The sequence below is a fragment of the Vulpes vulpes genome, chromosome X (genome assembly GCF_048418805.1).
Source record: "Vulpes vulpes isolate BD-2025 chromosome X, VulVul3, whole genome shotgun sequence".
NCBI classification, from domain to species: domain Eukaryota; kingdom Metazoa; phylum Chordata; class Mammalia; order Carnivora; family Canidae; genus Vulpes; species Vulpes vulpes.
Window position 1 is genome coordinate 64,389,449 of NC_132796.1, and position 23,679 is coordinate 64,413,127.

The 23,679-nt window shown below is 36.3% G+C and overlaps 1 protein-coding gene across 14 annotated transcripts in view; it reads left to right on the plus strand.

Moving 5' to 3' along the window:
- The window catches only part of KLHL4 (kelch like family member 4), a 150,357-nt gene that overhangs the window by 65,468 nt on the left and 61,210 nt on the right, over positions 1-23,679 (plus strand). For 6 of the 14 annotated variants that reach the window (XR_011998363.1, XR_011998366.1, XM_072745037.1 and 3 more), the window contains exons 2-6: positions 11,833-12,000; positions 12,379-12,515; positions 15,720-15,916; positions 16,954-17,013; positions 22,106-22,318. Coding sequence is in view for 8 of the 14 variants with exons in the window: in XM_072745037.1 (XP_072601138.1) it covers positions 11,833-12,000; positions 12,379-12,515; positions 15,720-15,916; positions 16,954-17,013; positions 22,106-22,318 (775 nt within the window). In the remaining 6 variants the exon portion in view is untranslated. The remainder of the gene's footprint in view (positions 1-11,832; positions 12,001-12,378; positions 12,516-15,719; positions 15,917-16,953; positions 17,014-22,105; positions 22,319-23,679) is intronic. The other 8 variants (XR_011998365.1, XR_011998364.1, XR_011998367.1 and 5 more) reach the window with 3 other exon arrangements.

The window sequence follows — 23,679 nt, forward strand, 5'->3', positions numbered from 1 at the left end:
CCCTCTGCCTGTGTCTCTGCCTCTCTCTCTCTCTCTCTGAATAAATAAATAAATAAATCTTAAAAAAAAAACACAAGTTGTACTGGAAAAAGAAAGAAAATAAAATAAAAATAGGAGCAGTATCCTCTGGTTCTATATACCGTAAATCCCTTGACTTCCCCTTGAGCTTTCCAGTGATGCTTGTTCAAGAGCTTGCTCTTCCTCTGTCCTTCCAGCTTGTCTTCTGGGGAAGGGGCCTGCTGTGCTGATTCTCAGGTGTGTGTACCTGGGAGAGCTGCTCTGTTCCCTGGTGGGTGCCAGGCTCAGTGAGAGCTGTTTATCTGTGAGGCCTCTGTTTCCTGGCAGCCGCGCCTCTCCCAGGTACAGGGTGAAACAAGGAAGAACAAGAACACTGGCAGTGGCCACGTCTCCAGCTCTGGAGTCAGCTCCCCGCAGTAACTAATGCAATCTCCCAGTCTGCACTGGCCTGGATGCTCCAGGGCCAGCGGTGTGGGGGAGAGCACTGGTCTGCACAGCTTGGAGGTGCCCTGCGGCAGGAGAGTCCTCGCTGTCCTGTGCCCTCCCCACCTCTGCCTGTCCCGAGGGGAGTGTAGTATAGTGGCCTACCTCTGCTTGGTGCCCTGGGATCTGGGGCCTGTGCTGCTGGAATCGCACTCCTAGGGCACGCAGCTCCTGAAGGCAGCAGGGCACAGATCCCTCCATCCGGAGCCCCCACCTGACCCACCGGCTCCTCCTGGCTGCCCCCCAGGCATGCACTTCAGCCCTTTACTGAGATCGGCCCACAGACTGTGGCGTGCTTTACCCCAGGGTGCACTTCCTCTATTAGTGACTCCGGGAAACTGGAGGCTCCACTGCCCCTCCTGGTGTTCTGCTAGATTTCCCTGCCTTTCTGTCCGGGAAGAATCTGGTGCATATTTTTTAAAGTTCCTGCTTCTCGGGGGCTGGGTTTTCCTGTCCAGGAGGCTTTAGCTGCAGGCTTTAGCCTGGCTTCTCATGGGGCCTCTCCCCCACTTAATTCATTTTTATTTTTTTTCCACCTTCCTACCTTGCTCCAAGCGAAAATCCTTTTCTCTGTAGTGTCCCAGCTGTTCTCTCTTTAAATCTCAGGTCGAATCCGTAGGTTTTCATGATGGTCTGAAAGTAACCCAGGTGAGTTGGTGGGGCCAGGGGAGTTGAGGACCTCTATTCCTCCGCCATCTTGCCCTACTCTCCATAACTCCACTCTTTATTCTTCTATAGGATTTATGAATCTGAACCATAAAAAAAGAATATAAATCTATGGTAATGGGTACACAGTAGATAAAAATATAATTTGTGATGTCAATAACAAAAAAAGGATGAGCAAAGTTGTAATGAAATAGGTTTTCTATTTAATTGAATCATTGTCTATGTCATATAATCAGGTATATCTGATTACAATAAATTTTTGACTTTAGGCTTTTATATGTAATGTTAGTGATAACCAAAAATGAAATATCTATAGAATATTTGCAATTAAATATGAGGAGGGAATTAAAACATTTCAATTCAAGAAAATCAATTTAAGTAGAAATAAAGGCAGTAATGGAACAAATGAAGAAGTTAGTACAAGATATATATACTTTGGAATAGCAAAATGGCATTAAATAAGAAGTGAAGAAATCTGACTAAAGTATGGACTTTAGTCAATAATAATGTACCATTGTTGGTTTATTAATTACAAAGCAGTATCATATTGATTAATATATTAATAATAGTGGGAACTGAATATGGATATGCAAATTTCTATTATCATATCAATTTTATATAAATCTGAAATTGACCTAAAAACTTTGGTTTAAAAATTAGTTTTTTGGGAATTCGGCCTGAGATTTAAAGAGAGACCAGCTGGAACGCTACAGTGAGAAGAGTTCGCGCTTCTATCAAGGTAGGAAGACGGGGAAAAAAGAAATAAAGACACAAAAGGCCTCCAAGGGGGAGGGGCCCCGCGAGGAGCCGGGCTGAGGCCGGGGCGAGTGTCCCCAGGACAGGAGAGCCCCGTCCCGGAGGAGCAGGAGCTGCACCAACCTTCCCCGCGGAAAGGCCTCCCGGGGAATTGGAGCAGGATCCCCAGAAAAGCGGGGATGCCCTCGTGCTCCCTGGGACAGTAACAGAGGAACTGCGCCCCGGGAGAGTGCGCCGAGCTCCCTAAAGGCTGCAGCGCGCACGGCGGGACCCGGAGCAGCTCGGAGGGGCTTGGGCGGCGGCTCCGCGGAGGGGGCTGCGGGGCGGGAGCGCGAATCCAACAGCGCAGGCCCCGAAACACAGGGCGCCGGGACACAGCCGAGGATCCGGCCTCCTTCAGGGACAGGCAGAGGCCGGGAGGGCCCAGGACAGCAAGGACGCTCCTGCCTGGAACTGAGCAGATCAGCGGCCCCGCCCCGGAGCCCCCAGGCCCTGCAGACGGAGAGCCCCGGAGCTACTGCGGGAGCTGACTCCAGGGTCCCAGAGCTGCCGCCCCGCCACTGTGGCTTCCTCCCGGGGCCTCACGGGGTAAACACCCCCCACTGAGCCCTGCACCAGGCAGGGGCAGAGCAGCTCCCCCAAGTGCTAACACCTGAGAATCAGCACAGCAGGCCCCTCCCCCAGAAGACCAAGGAGACGGACCAGTTCCAAGGGAAGTCAAGAGACTTAAAGTATACAGAATTGGAAGATACTCCCCCGTGTTTTTTTTTGTTTGTTTGTTTTTTGTTTTGTTTTGTGCTTTTTTTTTCTTTCTTCTTGATTTCTGATTGCTTCCCCCACCCCACCCCACCCCTTTTTTTTCTTTTTTCTCCTTTCTTTTTCTTTTTCTTCTCTTTTTCCCCTTTTTTTTCTTCTTTCTCTTTTTTCTTTTTCTCTTTTCTTTCCTTCTCTCTCTTTTTCTCCTTTTCCCAATACAACTTGTTTTTGGCCACTCTGCACTGAGCAAAATGACGAGAAGGAAAACCTCACCTCAAACAAAAGAATCAGAAACAGCCCTCTATCCCACAGAGTTACAAAATATGGATTACAATTCAATGTCAGAAAGCCAATTCAGAAGCACTATTTTACAGCTACTGGTGGCTCTAGAAAAAACCATAAAGGACACAAGAGACTTCATGACTGCAGAATTTAGATCCAATCAGGCAGAAATTAAAAATCAATTAAATGAGATGCAATCCAAGCTAGAAGTCCTAACGACGAGGGTTAACGAGGTGGAAGAACGAGTGAGTGACATAGAAGACAAGTTGATGGCAAAGAGGGAAACTGAGGAAAAAAGAGACAAGCAATTAAAAGATCATGAGGATAGATTAAGGGAAATAAATGACAGCCTGAGGAAGAAAAACCTACGTTTAATTGGGGTTCCTGAGGGCGCCGAAAGGGACAGAGGGCCAGAATATGTATTTGAACAAATCCTAGCTGAAAACTTTCCTAATCTGGGAAGGGAAACAGACATTCAGATCCAGGAAATAGAGAGATCCCCCCCCTAAAATCAACAAAAACCGTTCAACACCTCGACATTTAATAGTGAAGCTTGCAAATTCCAAAGATAAGGAGAAGATCCTTAAAGCAGCAAGAGAAAAAAAGTCCCTGACTTTTATGGGGAGGAATATTAGGGTAACAGCATACCTCTCCACAGAGACCTGGCAGGCCAGAAAGGGCTGGCAGGATATATTCAGGGTCCTAAATGAAAAGAACATGCAACCAAGAATACTATATCCAGCAAGGCCTTCATTCAAAATGGAAGGAGAGATAAAGAGCTTCCAAGACAGGCAGGAACTGAAAGAATATGTAACCTCCAAACCAGCTCTGCAAGAAATTTTAAGGGGGACTCTTAAAATTCCCCTTTAAGAAGAAGTTCAGTGGAACAATCCACAAAAACAAGGACTGAATAGATATGATGACACTAAACTCATATCTATCAATAGTAACTCTGAACCTGAACGGACTTAATGACCCCATCAAAAGGCGCAGGGTTTCAGACTGGATAAAAAAGCAGGACCCATCTATTTGCTGTCTACAAGAGACTCATTTTAGACAGAAGGACACCTACAACCTGAAAATAAAAGGTTGGAGAACCATTTACCATTCAAATGGTCCTCAAAAGAAAGCAGGGGTTGCCATCCTTATATCAGATAAATTAAAATTTACCCCAAAGACTATAGTGAGAGATGAAGAGGGACACTATCTCATACTCAAAGGATCTATCCAACAAGAGGACTTAACAATCCTCAATATATATGCCCCGAATGTGGGAGCTGCCATAATTTAAACCAATTAATAACCAAACTGAAGAAATACTTTGATAATAATACACTTACACTTGCTGACTTCAATCTAGCTCTCTCTATACTAGATAGGTCTTCTAAGCACAACATCTCCAAAGAAACGAGAGCTTTAAATGATAGACTGGACCAGATGGATTTCACAGATATCTACAGAACTTTACATCCAAACTCAACTGAATACACATTCTTCTCAAGTGCACATGGAACTTTCTCCAGAATAGACCACATACTGGGTCACAAATCGGGTCTGAACCGATACCAAAAGATCGGGATAGTGCCCTGTATATTCTCAGACCATAATGCCTTGAAATTAGAACTTAATCACAACAAGAAGTTTGGAAGGACCACAAACACATGGAGGTTAAGGACCATCCTGCTAAAAGATGAAAAGGTCAACCAGGAAATTAAGGAAGAATTAAAAAGATTCATGGAAACTAATGAGAATGAAGATACAACAGTTCAAAATCTTTGGGATGCAGCAAAAGCAGTCCTGAGGGGGAAATACATCGCAATACAAGCATCCATTCAAAAACTGGAAAGAACTCAAATTCAAAAGCTCACCTTACACATAAAGGAACTAGAGAAAAAGCAACAAATAGACCCCACCCCCAGCAGAGGAAGACAGTTAATTAAAATTCGAGCAGAACTCAATGATATCGAGACCAAAAGAACTGTGGAACAGATCAACAGAACCAGGAGTTGGTTCTTTGAAAGAATTAATAAGATAGATAAACCATTAGCCAACCTTATTAAAAAGAAGAGAGAGAAGACTCAAATTAATAAAATCATGAATGAGAAAGGAGAGATCACTACCAACACCAGGGAAATACAAACGATTTTAAAAACATATTATGAACAGCTGTACGCCAATAAATTAGGAAATCTAGAAGAAATGGACGCATTCCTGGAAAGCCACAAACTACCAAAACTGGAGCAGGAAGGAATAGAAAACCTGAACAGGCCAATAACCAGGGAGGAAATTGAAGCAGTCATCAAAAACCTCCCAAGACACAAGAGTCCAGGGCCAGATGGCTTCCCAGGGGAATTCTATCAAACGTTTAAAGAAGAAATCATACCTATTCTACTAAAGCTGTTTGGAAAGATAGAAAGAGATGGAGTACTTCCAAATTCGTTCTATGAGGCCAGCATCACCTTAATTCCGAAACCAGACAAAGACCCCACCAAAAAGGAGAATTACAGACCAATATCCCTGATGAACATGGATGCAAAAATTCTCAACAAGATACTAGCCAATAGGATCCAACAACACATTAAGAAAATTATTCACCATGACCAAGTAGGATTTATCCCTGGGACACAAGGCTGGTTCAACACTCGTAAAACCATCAATGTGATTCATCATATTAGCAAGAGAAAAACCAATAACCATATGATACTCTCATTAGATGCAGAGAAAGCATTTGACAAAATACAGCATCCATTCCTGATCAAAACCCTTCAGAGTGTTGGGATAGAGGGAACTTTCCTCGACATCTTAAAGGCAATTTACGAAAAGCCCACAGCAAATATCATTCTCAATGGGGAAGCACTGGGAGCCTTTCCCCTAAGATCAGGAACAAGACAGGGATGTCCACTCTCACCACTGCTGTTCAACATAGTTCTGGAAGTCCTCGCCTCAGCAATCAGACAACAAAAAGACATTAAAGGCATTCAAATTGGCAAAGAAGAAGTCAAACTCTCCCTCTTCGCCGATGACATGATACTCTACATAGAAAACCCAAAATCCTCCACCCCAAGATTGCTAGAACTCATACAGCAATTTGGTAGTGTGGCAGGATACAAAATCAATGCCCAGAAATCAATGGCATTTCTATACACTAACAATGAGACTGAAGAAAGAGAAATTAAGGAGTCAATCCCATTGACAATTGCACCCAAAAGCATAAGATACCTAGGAATAAACCTAACCAAAGAGGTAAAAGATCTATACCCTGAAAACTATAGAACACTTCTGAAAGAAATTGAGGAAGACACAAAGAGATGGAAAAATATTCCATGCTCATGGATTGGCAGAATTAATATTGTAAAAATGTCAATGTTACCCAGGGCAATTTACACGTTTAATGCAATCCCTATCAAAATACCATGGACTTTCTTCAGAGAGTTAGAACAAATTATTTTAAGATTTGTGTGGAATCAGAAAAGACCCCGAATAGCCAGGGGAATTTTAAAAAAGAAAACCATAGCTGGGGGCATCACAATGCCAGATTTCAGGTTGTACTACAAAGCTGTGGTCATCAAGACAGTGTGGTACTGGCACAAAAACAGACACATAGATCAATGGAACACAATAGAGAACCCAGAAGTGGACCCTGAAATGTATGGTCATCTAATATTCGATAAAGGAGGAAAGACTATCCATTGGAAGAAAGACAGTCTCTTCAATAAATGGTGCTGGGAAAATTGGACATCCACATGCAGAAGAATGAAACTGGACCACTCTCTTTCACCATACACAAAGATAAACTCAAAATGGATGAGAGATCTAAATGTGAGACAAGAGTCCATCAAAATCATAGAAGAGAACACAGGCAACACCCTCTTTGAACTCGGCCACAGTAACTTCTTGCAAGATACATCCACAAAGGCAAAAGAAACAAAAGCAAAAATGAACTATTGGGACTTCATTAAGATAAGAAGCTTTTGCACAGCAAAGGATACAGTCAACAAAACTAAAAGACAACCTGCAGAATGGGAGAAGATATTTGCAAATGACATATCAGATAAAGGGCTAGTTTCCAAAATCTATAAAGAACTTATTAAACTCAACACCAAAGAAACAAACAATCCAATCATGAAATGGGCAAAAGACATGAAGAGAAATCACACAGAGGAAGACATGGACATGGCCAACATGCACATGCGAAAATGCTCTGCATCACTTGCCATCAGGGAAATACAAATCAAAACCACAATGAGATACCACCTCACACCAGTGAGAATGGGGAAAATTAACAAGGCAGGAAACAACAAATGTTGGAGAGGATGTGGAGAAAAGGGAACCCTCTTACACTGTTGGTGGGAATGTGAACTGGTGCAGCCACTCTGGAAAACTGTGTGGAGGTTCCTCAAAGAGTTAAAAATAGACCTGCCCTACGACCCAGCAATTGCACTGTTGGGGATTTACCCCAAAGATTCAGATGCAATGAAACGTCTGGACACCTGCACCCCGATGTTTCTATCAACAATGGCCACAATAGCCAAACTGTGGAAGGAGCCTCGGTGTCCATCGAAAGATGAATGGATAAAGAAGATGTGTTTTATGTATACAATGGAATATTACTCAGCAATTAGAAACGACAAATACCCACCATTTGCTTCAACATGGATGGAACTGGAGGGTATTAGGCTGAGTGAAGTAAGTCAATCGGAGAAGGACAAACAGTGTATGTTCTCATTCATTTGGGGAATATGAATAATAGTGAAAGGGAATATAAAGGAAGGGAAAAGAAATGTTGGGAAATATCAGGAAGGGAGACAGAACATAAAGACTCCTAACTCGGGGAAACGAACTAGGGGTGGTGGAAGGGGAGGAGGGCGGGTGTTGGAGGGGAATAGGTGACGGGCACTGAGGTGGACACTTGACGGGATGAGCACTGGGTGTTTTTCTGTATGTTGGTAAATGAACACCAATAAAAATTAATTAAAAAACAATTAGTTTTTTGGTTATAAAGGTTCTTTGTAATGATAGTCCAAATATTCTTCCTCATTCTCAAAACTCAATAAATTTATTCATTTTGCCATAGTAAAAAACTTTAATGTATGATATTTAGTCACTGAAATTAGGCTTAAATACGAAATCAGTGATTACATGTTCATTGTGTACAAAATATTTATTAGGTTCATCCTTTAAATTTTTTTAAACATAGCCTCTGCTCTCAAAGGTTCAAAAAGCTAACTATAGGATTAAGAGGTAGACCAGAGTGTTTCAAATTTGGAAATATTGACATTTTGGGCTGGACAATTATTGTCAAGGGCTGTCTTATGCATTATATGTTGTTTACTAGTATCTTTGGTCTCTACCTATTTGCTACCAGTACACTCTTCCATAATTATGACACCCAAGTAAAGAATTATCTACTTCTCAATTTTTTTACAATTCTATAACTGTTCTAAAAATTGTAGTCTATTAATTAATGAATAACAATTCCAGATAAAAACATTTTAAATATATTTATGGAAATAATTACATCTTCGTAGTCAGGATGAACTTAACATAAGATTACAGAAAATTTTTTTCTGTATTATTATTGACTAAAGTCCATACTTTAGTCAGATTTCTTCACTTCTTATTTAATGCCATTTTGCTATTCCGAAGTCTATATATCTTGTACTAACCTCTTCATTTGTTCCATTACTGCCTTTATTTCTACTTGTTGATTTTCTTGAATTGAAATGTTTTAATTCCCTCCTCATTTTTAATTGTGAATATTCTATAGATATTTCATTTTTGGTTATCACTAACATTACATATAAAAGCCTCAAGTCATAAAAACTTATTGTAATCATATATACCTGATTATATCACAAATTTACAAAAATGTACAGAAATTTTTATGTACATTTTCTCATATAATCATCTGAAGAACCCTGTGACATAAGCATTACTTTTGGTAGTATTGGTATTAGTATTATTTTTATCTCCATTTCGTAGGAGAAAATTAAAGCTTAGAAAGATATAGTGAGTTGCCCGAGATCATTCAGCTTGTATGTACAAGGGCAGGAACTAAATCTAGGTATTTTAGTGTTTTTTTTTTCCATTTCAGCATGCTGCCTCTCTTGTCACCATCTATATACCATACAATAATGAAAAGGGAAGAACATTCTCTAATGCATTGGCTTCCATTATAACATCTGACCTGACATTACAGTATCTAAAATGGAGACAAGAGAATTGTAGTTTATGAGCTCTGGGAACTTATTCAGATTGGGTTGTTTTTCAAAAGTTTAGTTTTAATTGTTGGTATGCTTTTTTGGCTTGTTTTATTATATTCTGGTTAGGTGATGATCAAGAACAGATTTTAATATTTTATAATTTTGGTTACTATGCATGTTATATTTTGGATGCTATAGTTTGATATAGCCAATTTTTTGAATATTAATTTCTTATTTTTTATAATATTTTCTAAAAAGATTTTTGTTTATTTATTCATGAGAGACACAGAGAGAGGCAGAGATTTAGGCAGCAGGAGAAGCAGGCTCCCTGCAGGGAGCCCAATGTGGGACTTGATCCCAGGACCTTGGGATCATGACCTGAGCTGAAGGCAGATGCTCAACCACTGAGCAACCAAGATGCCCCTAATTTCTTATTTCTTAATGAGACACAAGATGCAGTTGCCTTTGTATTTGGAAACATAACAAAATTATGCATGGTTCATATTGATAGGATTTTTAGATTCTAAAAATCTGTATTTTAATCATAAAAAATACTGCAGATATCTAATAAATTTGCATGCCCAAGTAAATACATCCCCAAATAGTTAATAATTAAAGATGATTTTTTTGTCCTTAACCAAATTAGGCTGATGAAATTTCACAGAATAATATTATTTCCTGGCCAGAACTTCCCAAAATATATTCCTGCTTTAGAATATGCTCCTCTGCAATAAATGATGGAATATACATGAGGAATGCTAAGATAATACGGCATTGACATTGAACATTTGATTGACTCAATGTAAACCAAACCATTATTTGAGCAGAGAAAAGATTATGGTAACTGAGTTAAGGGGAACCTGGATGTTTTTAACCTATGGTGAAAAAGTATTGTTCCTTTCAAAAACAAACACATTTTGTAGCAGACAATTTCTAAGGATATTCATACCATGCCAACCTAATTATCCATGTAATACTGTGACTGAATGTCCCAAAGAGTCTTTAGAGGTTAAGAAGATTCAGAGACAAAAAAGTAGATTCAGAGATGAATCATTTATTTAAATTAAACAGAGAATAACGTCACCCTGGCCCAATTGTCTTCAGAGAAACACAGGCTGAATTGGGGGTGGGGGAACCTAAAACTAATGATTGTAAAATGATGCCTAAAAGAAACAAAGACCATAAGCAAAGTATTTGTGTTCATCCAACCATTAAGGATTTAATCTTCTACTGATCATAAGCTTCTATATGCTTGTGTTAGTATTTAAATTCCACCATTGTGTGATGCTGAGAAAACATGAAGACAACTTGCATCATTGTGAATTCAAGTCATCATATTTGCCTAAATAGTCAAGTGGTAGAAGCTTCCAGTTAGAAGATGAAAGAGCCAAGATTTCCATCAATAGATGAATGGATAAAGAAGATGTGGCATATATATACACAATGGAAGATTACTCAGCCATTAGAAAGGATGAATGCCAACTATCTACATCAACGTGGATGGAACTAGAGGGTATTATGCTGAGTGAAAGTGGTCAGAGAAAGACAATTCTCATATGGTTTTACTTATATGTGGAATATAAGAAACAGTACAGAGGATCATAGGGGAAGAGAGGGAAAACTAAATGGGAATTCATCAGAGAGGGAGAAAAACCATGAGAGACTCTTAACTATAGGCAACACACTGAGGGTTGCTGGAGGGGAGGTGGGCAGGGGTATGGGGTAATTGGATGATGGGTATTAAGGAGGGTATGTTGATAAGCACTGGGTGTTATATGCAACTGATGAATTACTAAACTCTACATCTGAAACTAATGATGTACTACTATATGTTGGTTAATTGAATTTAAATTAAAATAGGAAAGAAATAAAATAAAATCCATTGGTCTGGGAAAAAAAACATGAATAAGCTCTGGAGATCTAATATACAGCCTTGTGACTATTGTTAACAATACTGTATTGTATACTTGAAAGTTGATAAGACCCTAGATCTTAAATGTTCTCACCACACTCATTAAAAATGGTAACTCTGTGAAGTGACAGACGTTTTTACTAACCTTATCATGGTAATAATTTCACAATCTATACATGTATGAAATCATTACACTGTACACCTTAAACTCACACAATGTTATGTGTTAATTATGTCTCAATAAATCTGGAAAAATATATAAAATATGGAAATTGTATATTTTCTTGACGGCACTGACCTTGTAAAGAATGTTATGAACTCAAGTTTGAAATTCTTTAGGAAATATTTCTGATGTATAATGAGTATCCCATGGAGAAGCTTCAGGACATAATCAAATTTGAAAAGTTTTTGAATCATCCCTACAATTTTATGCCTAATTACATAACTGTGGTACCAATAAAAATCAAAAAAAGAAGCTGGCATATTTAAGTTTATGTTTATGCATGTAAAAATTACCACTAGTCCTACAATGGTACTATACACATTTATGATTCCATTCTAAGTATAAATATGAACCATCACATTTCAATTTAATGGGAAGCTAGACAGTAATCATACTGAAATATTTAGGATCAGAGGGCAAATTTAAATTTTACTTTAACCCAGTACATTTCTTTTAGAATTTGATGTGCCCAAATTTCTGCTGGACATTTTCACACTCAGCAAATCATATTCTCCCTCTTACTCCCCTTTCAGATTGGATACACAAAATCCTGAAGCTATGAATGTCAGCAGGTCCGAGGAGCAGTTCCATGCTGTAAACCACGCAGAGCAAACTCTTCACAAAATGGAGAACTACCTGAAAGAGGAACAGCTGTGTGATGTATTACTTATTGCTGGACACCTCCGAATCCCAGCCCATCGGTAAGCATCCTTATGCAGACAGATCATTTTGTGAATATAGCACGTGAATGAGAATGAATTGGTCCTTTGAAAACAAATTAGAACACTGAAGAAAATATATTTTTATCTTCCTACATTGAAAAAGTATTAGTATATATGTTCCATTTCCCTGTGTGATATTTAGAAGAACCAAACTTTAGAGAAATTGATTTAAAACAGCACAAATCCTCAAAAGAAAATCAACTTACTTAATTTACCTTTCAAATTTCACTACACTTTACTGTGAAAAATTTATGTGGATAACAAACTCAGCAGTGTTACAAACTTACTGATTGTATTTCATGTTTTTGATGAAACTACAGACTAACTTAAGTTCCTATGAAACATTCCTATTTCAAGGTTGGTTCTCAGTGCAGTGTCTGATTATTTTGCTGCAATGTTTACTAATGATGTGCTTGAAGCCAAACAAGAAGAGGTCAGGATGGAAGGAATTGATCCTAATGCACTTAATTCCTTGGTGCAGTATGCTTACACAGGTAAAGTGAAATGTATTAAGTCAATCAATCATCACAAATGCCCTATATAAGATAATCTACATTATTATTATTCCTACTCTAGAAATGAGAAAATTGAAGGATCAACTAGTTAAGTAATTTTCCCAAGGTAGTAAGGAGCAGAATCAAAATCTAAATTCAGTAGTATAAAAGAATAAGAGGTGAATAATATGCCATAAAATTTTTGACCATGAGAGAATAAAGCTATTTTAACACAAAAGGACATGTCTGTCTCTCTCCTGAATGGTGTGGGTACATTCCCATTTTTAAAAAAGATTTATTTATTTATTTATTTATTTATTTATTTATTTATTTATTAGTTAGAAAGTGTGTGCAAGCGGGAGGAGGGGCAGAGGGAGAAGGAGAGAGAATCTCAAGCAAACTCCATGCTCAGTGCACAGAATCCCATGCAGGGCTTTATCTCAAGACCCAGCAATCATGACCTGATCTGAAATCAAGAGTTGGATGCTTAACGAGCTGAGCCACATATGGCCCCCATTCTCATTTGTAAAACTAGAAGTGTAGTATTCCATGTCTATATTAAAGACTTTGTCTCTTCTTTTGAAATAATAAAGTCATATTTACTCAAACTATAAGGCAAAGGTAACAAGATAAGTTTAGGGGATTAGAAGTATTTATCTATTCCAACTGTCTTGAGGGACAATTGACAAATATATATTTTAAAGTATACTATGTGATAATTTACTATGCATATATAAGTGGAATGTTTACAAAGATGAAGATAATAATGTACATTATCTCAAATAGTTAATTTCCTTTTGTGGTGAAAATGCTTAAGATATATCTCAACAAGTTTCAAGTATACAGTACCCAATACCATGTTATTAACTAAACACAGCATACTATATGTTAGATCACCAGAACTATTATAACTGAAACTTTACACTTTGATCTAAACCTCCCCATTTCCCCAGTCCCAGCCACTAGCAACCACCAATGTACCTGCCATTTCTGTGAAATCAGAGAAAAAAAATGTATAAACATTTTCTTTATTCATTCAACCTTTGAAGGACATTTAGGTTGTTTGATTGTTTCCATATCTTAGCAAATAAATAATAATAGTAAATAATAAGTAAATAATAATAGTAAATAATACTGCAACAAATATGGAAATGCAGATATCTCTTAAGATCCTGATTTCATAGGAATGCCTGGGTGGCCCAGCGGTTGAGTGTTTGCCTTTGGCTCAAGGTGTGATCCTGGGGTCCTGGGATCGAGTCCCGCATTGGATTCCCTGCGCGAAGCCTGTTTCTCCTTCTGCCTATGTCTCTGCCTCTCTCTCTCTCTCTCTCTCTCTCTCTCTGTCTCTCATGAATAAATAAATAAAATCATCTTAAAAATCCTGATTTCATTTCTTTGTATAAATAATTATGGTTGCTGGATCATATGGTAGTTTCATTTTCTAATTTTTTCAGGAATGACCATATCATTTTCCATAAAGCTTTATTAATTTACATTCCCACAAATAGTGCATAAAGGTTTCCTTTTCTCCAAAGTCTCACCAACATTGGTTATACCTTATCTTTTTGATAATAGCCATCTTAACAGCTATGCATTTTGATTTACATTTCACTGGTAATTAGTGATATTAAGCACCTTTTCATATCCCTATTGGTAATTTGTATGTTATCTTTGGAAAAAAAAATTATCCAGGTTACTTGATCTTTTTTAATTGGATTATTTGCTTTTGTGCTATTGAATTGTAGGAGTCCTTTATATATTTCAGATATTAGCCCCTTATCAGATATATGGTTTGCAATATTTTTCTCTCATTCTGCAGATTGCCTTTTCAATAAATTTTATATTTCGTTCTCTATGCAGAAGATTTTTAGATTGATGTAGTCCCACTTGTTTATTTTAGCTTTTGTGGCCTGTCTTTTGGTTTATTATCCAATAAATTGTCAAGAAAAATGTCAAGGAATTTTTTTTACTGTTTTCTTCTAGGAGCTTTATGATTTTGTTCATTAAAAATGAATATTATTTTTAATAATCAGGCCAAATTTCAATGTCTGTAGCAGGTGAATCTTTAGATATGTATCTGAGAATAGTCTATAACTTCTCTGGGTCTCATGAGATACATGCAGCAGTCTCTCATCAAAATCTATGACAATAAACAAACAAACAAAGAAACAAAAAAAAAACAACTCAAAAAAGTCTGCTGATGGATGAGACCCTTTTGCACCATATTTTAGAGGTTGAAACAAATACAGAGCATATCACAGTCTCTATTTCTCTTTTCTTTATGCATATGAAACCATGTAGCATCCATACTAAGACATTTTACAAGGAAAAATATAAGGAAATAGTTTATAGTATATATGTCCCATATGAAATATCATTTTTTAAAATTACATATAGGTTGGCTAAAACAAAAAAGGAATATAACTTATGAAAATAACTTACAACATTTGCAGTAAGTCATTAACAATGCTTCCTCTGAAAATTTATATATATATATATATATGTGTGTGTGTATATATATAATATCTCAATATAAAGGAAATAAATAGCTCTGATCTCATTATAAAAAAAAATCTCTTCATCGATATTTTCAAACAGAGTCACTTTTTTATATCTAAGAAAATGATCATACAAACATTTATTTGAGGACTGTTGGCAATATTATTTTTCTTAATTGAGACAATGCCAGGTGTTAGTTCCAGGTATAATACCTTAGTAAACTCATCCTTATCAGCTAATAAATGCAGACACAAACACAAAAATATAGACATATAATCTTAGTGATCTACTTATTTATCAAAAAAATTATTGCCCTACAAATGATAGTTACGTGTATGGGCAATTGTATGGTCCTTACACAATATGATATAATACTCCCTGAGTCATAGTATTTACAGTTTTTGATGTAAGATTTAGAGGCAGGTCTAAGATGACAAATAACATATTACTGTTCTTTGCAATAATGGTGTTCACTGTTCCTTTGCTACATTTGATAATCTAGCCTGGCTCCCTGCATCCATTTTATTAGTGTTTTTATGGACTTCCTTGCATATGGCGACCTTGAAAGGTATTCCCATAGTGAATGCTATGCCCTAGAAAAGATGGCCCTAGTAATGACAGAAATTGAAAAGTTCACCTAATGAGCACATTTGTGTCTTACTTTATTGGACATATAATCATTCTTTACTTTTTCAAACCATCTAGGTGTCCTGCAGCTAAAAGAAGATACTATTGAAAATTTGCTGGCTGCAGCTTGTCTCTTGCAGCTGACTCAAGTCATTGAAGTCTGCTCCAATTATCTCATAAAGCAGCTCCATCCATCAAACTGTTTAGGGATTCGGTCATTTGGAGATGCCCAGGGTTGTACAGAGCTCTTAAGTGTGGCACATAATTACACAATGGTAAAATCAATTGCTTCAAATTAACTTGTAATAATGTTATACTAACCCAATAGCTAACTTACTGATTTCTTTACTAATATATATGTGTACATGTGCATATATGTGTATATCAATATATAATGTATAAGTGTGTGTATATATACTATAGAATATATATTATATATATATATATATATATAATATATATATATATACAGCCTTTGCAAAGTAAAGATTCTAATGTTGGTATAAAATTAAAGACCGATAAAAATTTATATAATTATATAATTTGAACCAGACAAAATTTTTATCTAATATCCATTATGTGCAAGTTATTTATAAATTATTCATATAATTCAAGCTGTACTCAAACAATGAGTACAATGAAAAACAATGTTTCTCATTTTGTAAATTGAAAAAGTGTACTTAAATCTCAAAGCTTGGAGAAATGAAAATACTGCAAAACATAAAGCATATAAGTACATATTTCTTTTTTTAAAAGATTTTATTTATTTATTCATTTGAGACCCACAGAGAGAGAGGCAGAGGCACAGGCAGGGGGAGAAGCAGGCTCCATGCAGGGATCCTGATGTGGGACTCAATTCCAGGACTCCAGGATCACGCCTTGGGCCGAAGGCAGGCACTAAACCCCTGAGCCAAGCACATATTTCAATTTGAATCCACAGTATTAGGAAAATATATTATTCCTGATTTCTTTTAAGTTTTTATTTACATTTCAGTTAGCATACAGAGCACTATCAGTTTCAAGTGTACAATTTAGTGATTCAACATATACATGCAGTACCTGGTGCTCTTCACAGCAAGTGCACTCCTAACCCTCATCACTTATTTAACCTATCCCCCACCCACCTCTTTTCTAGTAATCATCAGTTTGTTCTCTACAGAACAAGAGTCTGTTACATCACTGTAGCTTCATCCACGTTGTTGCAAATGGCAAGATTTCATTCTTTTTGATGGCTGAGTAATATTTCATTGTGTGTATATATATAATACATATCGAGTTATATATATAAATTTATTATTTATCCATTTAACAGCTGATGGACATTTGGGATCTCTCCATTGGCAGTTGTGATAATGCTGCTATAAACTTTAGGGTGCGTGTATTCCTTCTAATTATTATTTTGTATTATTTTTTTAATAATAAATTTATTTTTTATTAGTGTTCAATTTGCCAACATACAGAATAACACCCAGTGCTCATCCTGTCAAGTGCCCCCCTCAGTGCCCGTCACCTATTCATCCCCAGCCCCCGCCCTCCTCCCCTTCCACTACCCCTAGTTCGTTTCTCAGAGTTAGGAGTCTTTATGTTCTGTCTCCCTTTCTGATATTTCCTACCCATTTCTTCTTCTCCCTTCCCTTCTATTCCCTTTCACTATTATTTATATTCCCCAAATGAATGAGAACATATAATGTTTGTCCTTCTCCGATTGACTTACTTCACTCAGCATAATACCCTCCAGTTCCATCCACCTTGAAGCAAATGGTGGGTATTTGTCATTTCTAATGGCTGAGTAATATCCCATTGTATACATAAACCACAAGAAGATGTGGTTTATTTTGTATTCTTTAGGTAAATACATAGTAGTGCAATTGCTGGATGGTGGGGCTGTTATATTTTTAACTATTTGAGTAACTTCCATCCTTTTTTCCCAGAGTGGTTGTACCAGTTTGCATTCCCCCTAACAGTGTAAGAGAGTTCCCCTTTTTCCACATCCTCACCATTATCTTTTGTTTCTTGTGCTATTAGTTTTAGCCATTCTGACAAGTGATATCTCATTGTAGTTTTCATTTGTATTTTTCTTTTTAAAAAATATTGTATTTATTTATTCATGACACACACACACACACACACACAGAGGCAGAGACACAGGCAGAGGGAGAAACAGGCTCCATGCAGGGCACCTGATGCGGGACTCGATCCCTGGTCTCCAGGATCACATCCTGGGCCAAAGTTGGCGCTAAACCACTGAGACACCAGGGTTGCCCCATTTGTATTTTTCTGATGATGTGTGATGTTGATCATCTTTTCATGTGTATGTTGGCCACCTGTAGGTATTCTTTGGAAAAATATCTATTCATGCTTCTGCTCATTGTTAAATCAGTGTATTTCTTTCTTTGTCCCTGACTTTTTGTAATATTAGAACTTAAGTTTCTATAATTGTATACATTATGATTTCTAATGAAAGTTAAATAACTTTCAATAAGACAAGACTAATTAATATACCAATGTTAACTAGAAGAGCTTAAGCACTATCAAAATCAGTCAATTCTGAATGGATATTTTTTTTAAATCTTTTTTTTTATTATTTTTATTTACTTATGATAGTCACAGAGAGAGAGAGAGAGAGGCAGAGACACAGGCAGAGGGAGAAGCAGGCTCCATGCACCAGGAGCCCGATGTGGGATTCGATCCCGGGTCTCCAGGATCGCGCCCTGGGCCAAAGGCAGGCGCCAAACCGCTGCACCACCCAGGGATCCCCTGAATGGATATTTTATGTTGTAACAAAAAATATCTATTTCGGTTAAAAACAATTTGAAGTTCAATCCTTTAACTTGACTAAACTTAACTTAAAATCCTTGTCAATTCTATCAGTAATTATAATAAATTAACTGAACATGTTTGTATGTGTTAATTCTTTAAAAACATCCATTGGATAAGACTATCTGTATTCAGTCAAGTGACAGTGAGGTGAAATATATATTATATATTGTCTGTAGGGAGGCAAGAGAAAGTAGTCAGAGGATATTAAATTACCATTAATGTTAATAATTCCATGATTAAAAGAAAATGAACTTTTGAACATCTGAAGCAGGAAAAATATCAGATGGCTCTTTCTGTGAAACCCAAACAAAGAGTTAAATATTTCAAACTACAAAAATTGCTATAGTTATTTAAGATTTAAAAATAAAAGACGGATATATAAAAGCAAACAATAGAGAATCACATGTAAAACTAAAACTAACAATATGAATTCAGAATTGAGATGCATATAAACAATATTTTGCTAGAATTTCATACAGATCTTAATTTTTTCAACTTTATAATATTAGAATTCTTTAAATTTGCTTAGCAAAACTTTCTCCAGATTCTTGGGATACGTGGGTGGCTCAGCAGTTGAGTGCTTCTGCCTTCTGTTCAAGGCATGATCCTGGGATCAAGTCCAACATCAGGGTCCCCCCAGGGAGCCTACTTTTCCCTCTGCCTGTGTCGCTGCCTCTCTCTGTGTGTGTGTCTCATGAATAAATAAATAAATTCTTTAAAAAAAACTTTCTCCTTTTTCCCATCCCTAGTTATTTTTCCAAATTAGAAGTTTTAAACAAAGTCCTGAAACTATGCCATTATGGGGAGAATTATATTATAATGGCCTGATATTTTAATATATGTAATCTAACTGTATTACATATACTCCTATGTGCTAAATACAGTTGCCATATAGTCTGTAGGAACATCAGTTGTATAGTTCAAAGATTAATCCTACCACAAAAGCCAAACATTAAAACTACTTGTTAATTTACTTAAATTCTTAAACTAAATATTAAATTTCTTATCTGGTATCTTACTCTCACAGACAGAACACATTCTGATAAACAGCTTGAATTATGTTTTGTTGCTCAAAGTGACTTGTTTTCCTTTTCTTATTATGTGAGTGAAACTGAGTGTTAAAGTAGGATGTGCACAAAAATACTGTTGTCTTACTTAGCTCCCTTTCTTTAGTTGTCTTAGTATCTAGTATAAATGAAGCGAGGTAAGCAAAGATCTTGCTATCATAATGCTTTTGTAATACTGTATTGGTATTATAAAATACAAATAGTTTTAATGTTTAAGAATAATGTTAATCTCTCAAGACTCAATTACAAACCTTTGAATCATAGACTGAGTATAACAGATCTCCCTCCCTAATGAGAATGGGCTTCATTCAGAAACATCCTCACTGACACACTCAGAATAATGTTTGATCAAAAGTCTAGACATTCCGTGGGTAAGTAAGTTGACACATTAAATTAGCCATCATAATTCTATAAATAGTAATCTGCATTGATGAAACACTCAGCAAGTATGGTACGCTCATTTAGTAAGTTTAACAACAAAGTAAGTGTGAATTAAAAAATAAATATCAAACCTCTTGGGAAGGTACATAAAAGAAAGTGTTTACCCTGAAATTGGAAACGAAATAATTCCAAAATAAAACAATTTAAAATTAATCATTAAGCTTAACTAAATATTTCCCCATAATAGTGGATAATGAAGTATCATATGTAGATCATTTAAACCAATATATTAATTTTTTATTTAGACTAAGTTACTATATTGCCAAACAATTTTAATATTCTCATCAGGAAGTTTCTCTGGAGCCATAACAAATTCTATCCTAAACTCTAATTGCTTGCTATAAATGTGATCATCATATACATCATTTGAGTGATTTCTTTTTTTCAAATGCATAACCAAATTTGATAGATTTTTCTATGATCCACATTAGCTATTGAGTAGGTTTTACAACTGAGCCAATCTCTTTCTCTCCTTCACTCTATCTCTCAGTCTCATTTACTATTTTTCTTTTCTTTCATTGGGGAGTAGATAGGAGAATGGAATATAAGGTCTTTTATCATATTGACATAATGATATAAACTCTCAGAGTTTACATACATGACCTAATAGGTAACCACATTTTTTAGACTGTTTTATGTTTTTTTTCTTAACCCATTCATAAAAATTGTGTCACTTATGAAAGGCAGTCACAGTGTTGAACAAAATGGAGTAGACCTGGAGACTTAGGTTTTTGTCTATACTTTGTCATTTATTGCACAGGAAACCAAAAAATTCACATAGCCTGTTTTCTCATCAGAATAATTTGACCTCCCACAAGATCACATTGGTGATGACTTAATGTGGCTGGATTTTTTTGACTTAATGTTTGTGAAAGTATGATGTACTGTATAAATCTAATGTATTATTATTTGTAGTACTAGTTGCATTACATTGCTGTAAGTGAGAGCGTTTTCAACCAGGGACGTTGGTTACAATAAAAACACCATCCTCTCTCAATTGTTCATCTTAATCACAAAAGGGCTCTTCATTTAAATAGGCAGTTTAGCTTGGAATTTATGGTATTAGAGCTCCCTGATGGGGCTATCAAATAGTGGTTTTTGTATTAATAATTTTACTATTAAGCTAAGGCACTTCCAAAATAACTAAACTCTGAGTGGAGCTGAGGGAGTGATTAGATTCATCCAAGATTCCCCCCAATTTATTTAGAGGCTGTTTTAAGCTGATTCAAGATTATCTCTTTATTGTACAAAATAAATTACCAACTAGACAAGTTTATCTCCATTTTGGAAGTATATTTTTTCACATTTAGAACTTGAGCCTTTTTTACTATGAAAAATGTTGTGAATGATAACTGTGTTGTCATAGAAAAATATGCAACATTATAAATAAGAAAAATATAGTGGTATTTTCATGAAAAAATTGAAATACAGAGGCCTGAAATTTGATACTTCATAAAATATAACCCTGTGACAAAGAGAGAATTAAGTAATAATATATAATAATTGAAAGACAACCCCAACACCTCCCTCCCAAATATAACTCCATCGGAATCCCTTTTAGATTGTCCTAAATTTGTATATTATCCATTGTAAAATATATATTTGCCTTGGTTAATAAAAGATCATGTTTTTCCATAAGAGAAGAGTTTTTCATTAATCTGTTTATCTCATCTCAAAGGAATTCAATATGTTGCCCCCTCAAATGCACAAAGCTACCTTTCCCAGGTATTTAACATAGCCTCTACCTTGAAAATTTCCAGCCTTCCTCTTAAGGTTTTTTGCTAAAGATCAACTCAAAATCAGTCACTTTTGGGGTCATAAGTTGTTGCTACCTACAACAGCTTGGAGAGAAAAAGCATTTGTAACAACTCGAACACTACCCATGTGGCCTGTGAAACAGTTAAGCCCTTTTGTTGTGTTCAATAAATAATTCTCAGTGGAAACATTTTGCTCCTCAGCTTCAGAAGGTTCCCCTTACCCTCTTTCACAGGCAGCAATGACATCTATTTGTTATAAATGCATATATCTGTCTCTCTCATATTTTCTTAATTTCAACAATGTGAAATGCTTTCATATGCTTATTTTGTTAAGATATTTCTAAAGTAAAAGTTTCAGTAAAAGATCTTTCTTTTCTAGGAACACTTCATTGAGGTAATAAAGAACCAAGAATTCCTCCTGCTTCCAGCTAATGAAATTTCAAAACTTCTGTGCAGTGATGACATTAATGTGCCTGATGAAGAAACAATATTCCATGCTCTAATGCACTGGGTGGGGCATGATGTTCAGGCTAGACAACAGGACCTAGCGATGTTGCTTTCTTATATCAGGCTGCCATTACTTCCACCACAGGTATGAAAATTTACCCAGGTAACATATAATTCTAAACTACCACTAGGCATTAATCCATTCCTTTTTTGTATTATTTTATTCTGAGAATTTCTGTTAACTGGAATGTACATTGTTTCACAAAAAGACATATCCAGCCTTCAAATAGCACTATTTATGATGAAGAGAGAAAACAAGTATTAAAAAAAGTACAGATATTCCCTACATTTCAGCATACTCTTTAGTTTCAGTTTCCTCTCTCACCAAATAGCACTTGTAAGAAGCAGAAAGAAGAGAAAATTACTAGGTTCTTTTTTTCTTTTCCTGACCACCTTCTAGGTAAGCTGATAATAACCAGTATAGTAGCATCCCAGAGGAGACTTTAGCAAGGAGTTAGTCTAATCTGGTTAATAGTTATTAACATATTAATTAGCTGCTATGATTGAAATCATACTATAGTAGCTTCAGATGCACTACAGAATCATTATAATGGCACCCTCATCATACACGCTGTAGGATAATAGTATAAACTATTCTAAACACAAACACCCTTGTATATGGTTTGGGATTGACCTATCTCATACTGAGTTTTAGTAAGTGAAGTTTAGTGAAGTTGGAGTGCAATCTCACTATATACTTCTACCATTGGTGATTTTTTTTCTGTAGCAAATTTATCAATAGAAGGTATCGATTGTATTCTATATATATGGATACATTGCACATACGCACATTTCATATATTATATAGCCTGTGACTGATATCATCAAACATCATCCACATTGTAAGTAGGAGCTTCATCTAGATTTAGTGTATTAGTAACTTCATAAACGTTAAAATTAATTCACTTTCAACAAACTGCTAATATTAAAAATAGAATATTAATTTGCTAATGTTTTCTCTACTTTTTTTAACTTTTATCTGTTAATTAAATCCATGGAGCTACATATTTACTTTTAAGAATCTATCCACATGCAGTGAAAGAATCCTGACTGCCTTCTTGGGTATAGCAAATTTATTCGAAGGGCAAGGCAATAGTAACACCAAAAAGAGAAACATTAAAATGTATGTGTAATTTTAGACCCAAGGTTCAGAATTTTTGGAAATTTTATGTTTGTGTGAATGTGTATACACTTATATGTGTTATTCTCATGAGAGGTTCTAATATGATTTATTAGATTCTTTAAGGCAGTGGTACTCAAAATGGCCCTGAGCTAGCAGCATAGCATTGCCTGAAAGCTGGTTTTATTTTTTTTAAATTAATTTTTATTGGTGTTCAATTTACCAACATACAGAAAAACACCCAGTGGTCATCCCGTCAAGTGTCCGCCTCAGTGCCCGTCACCCATTCCCCTCGACCCCCCGCCCTCCTCCCCATCCACCACCCC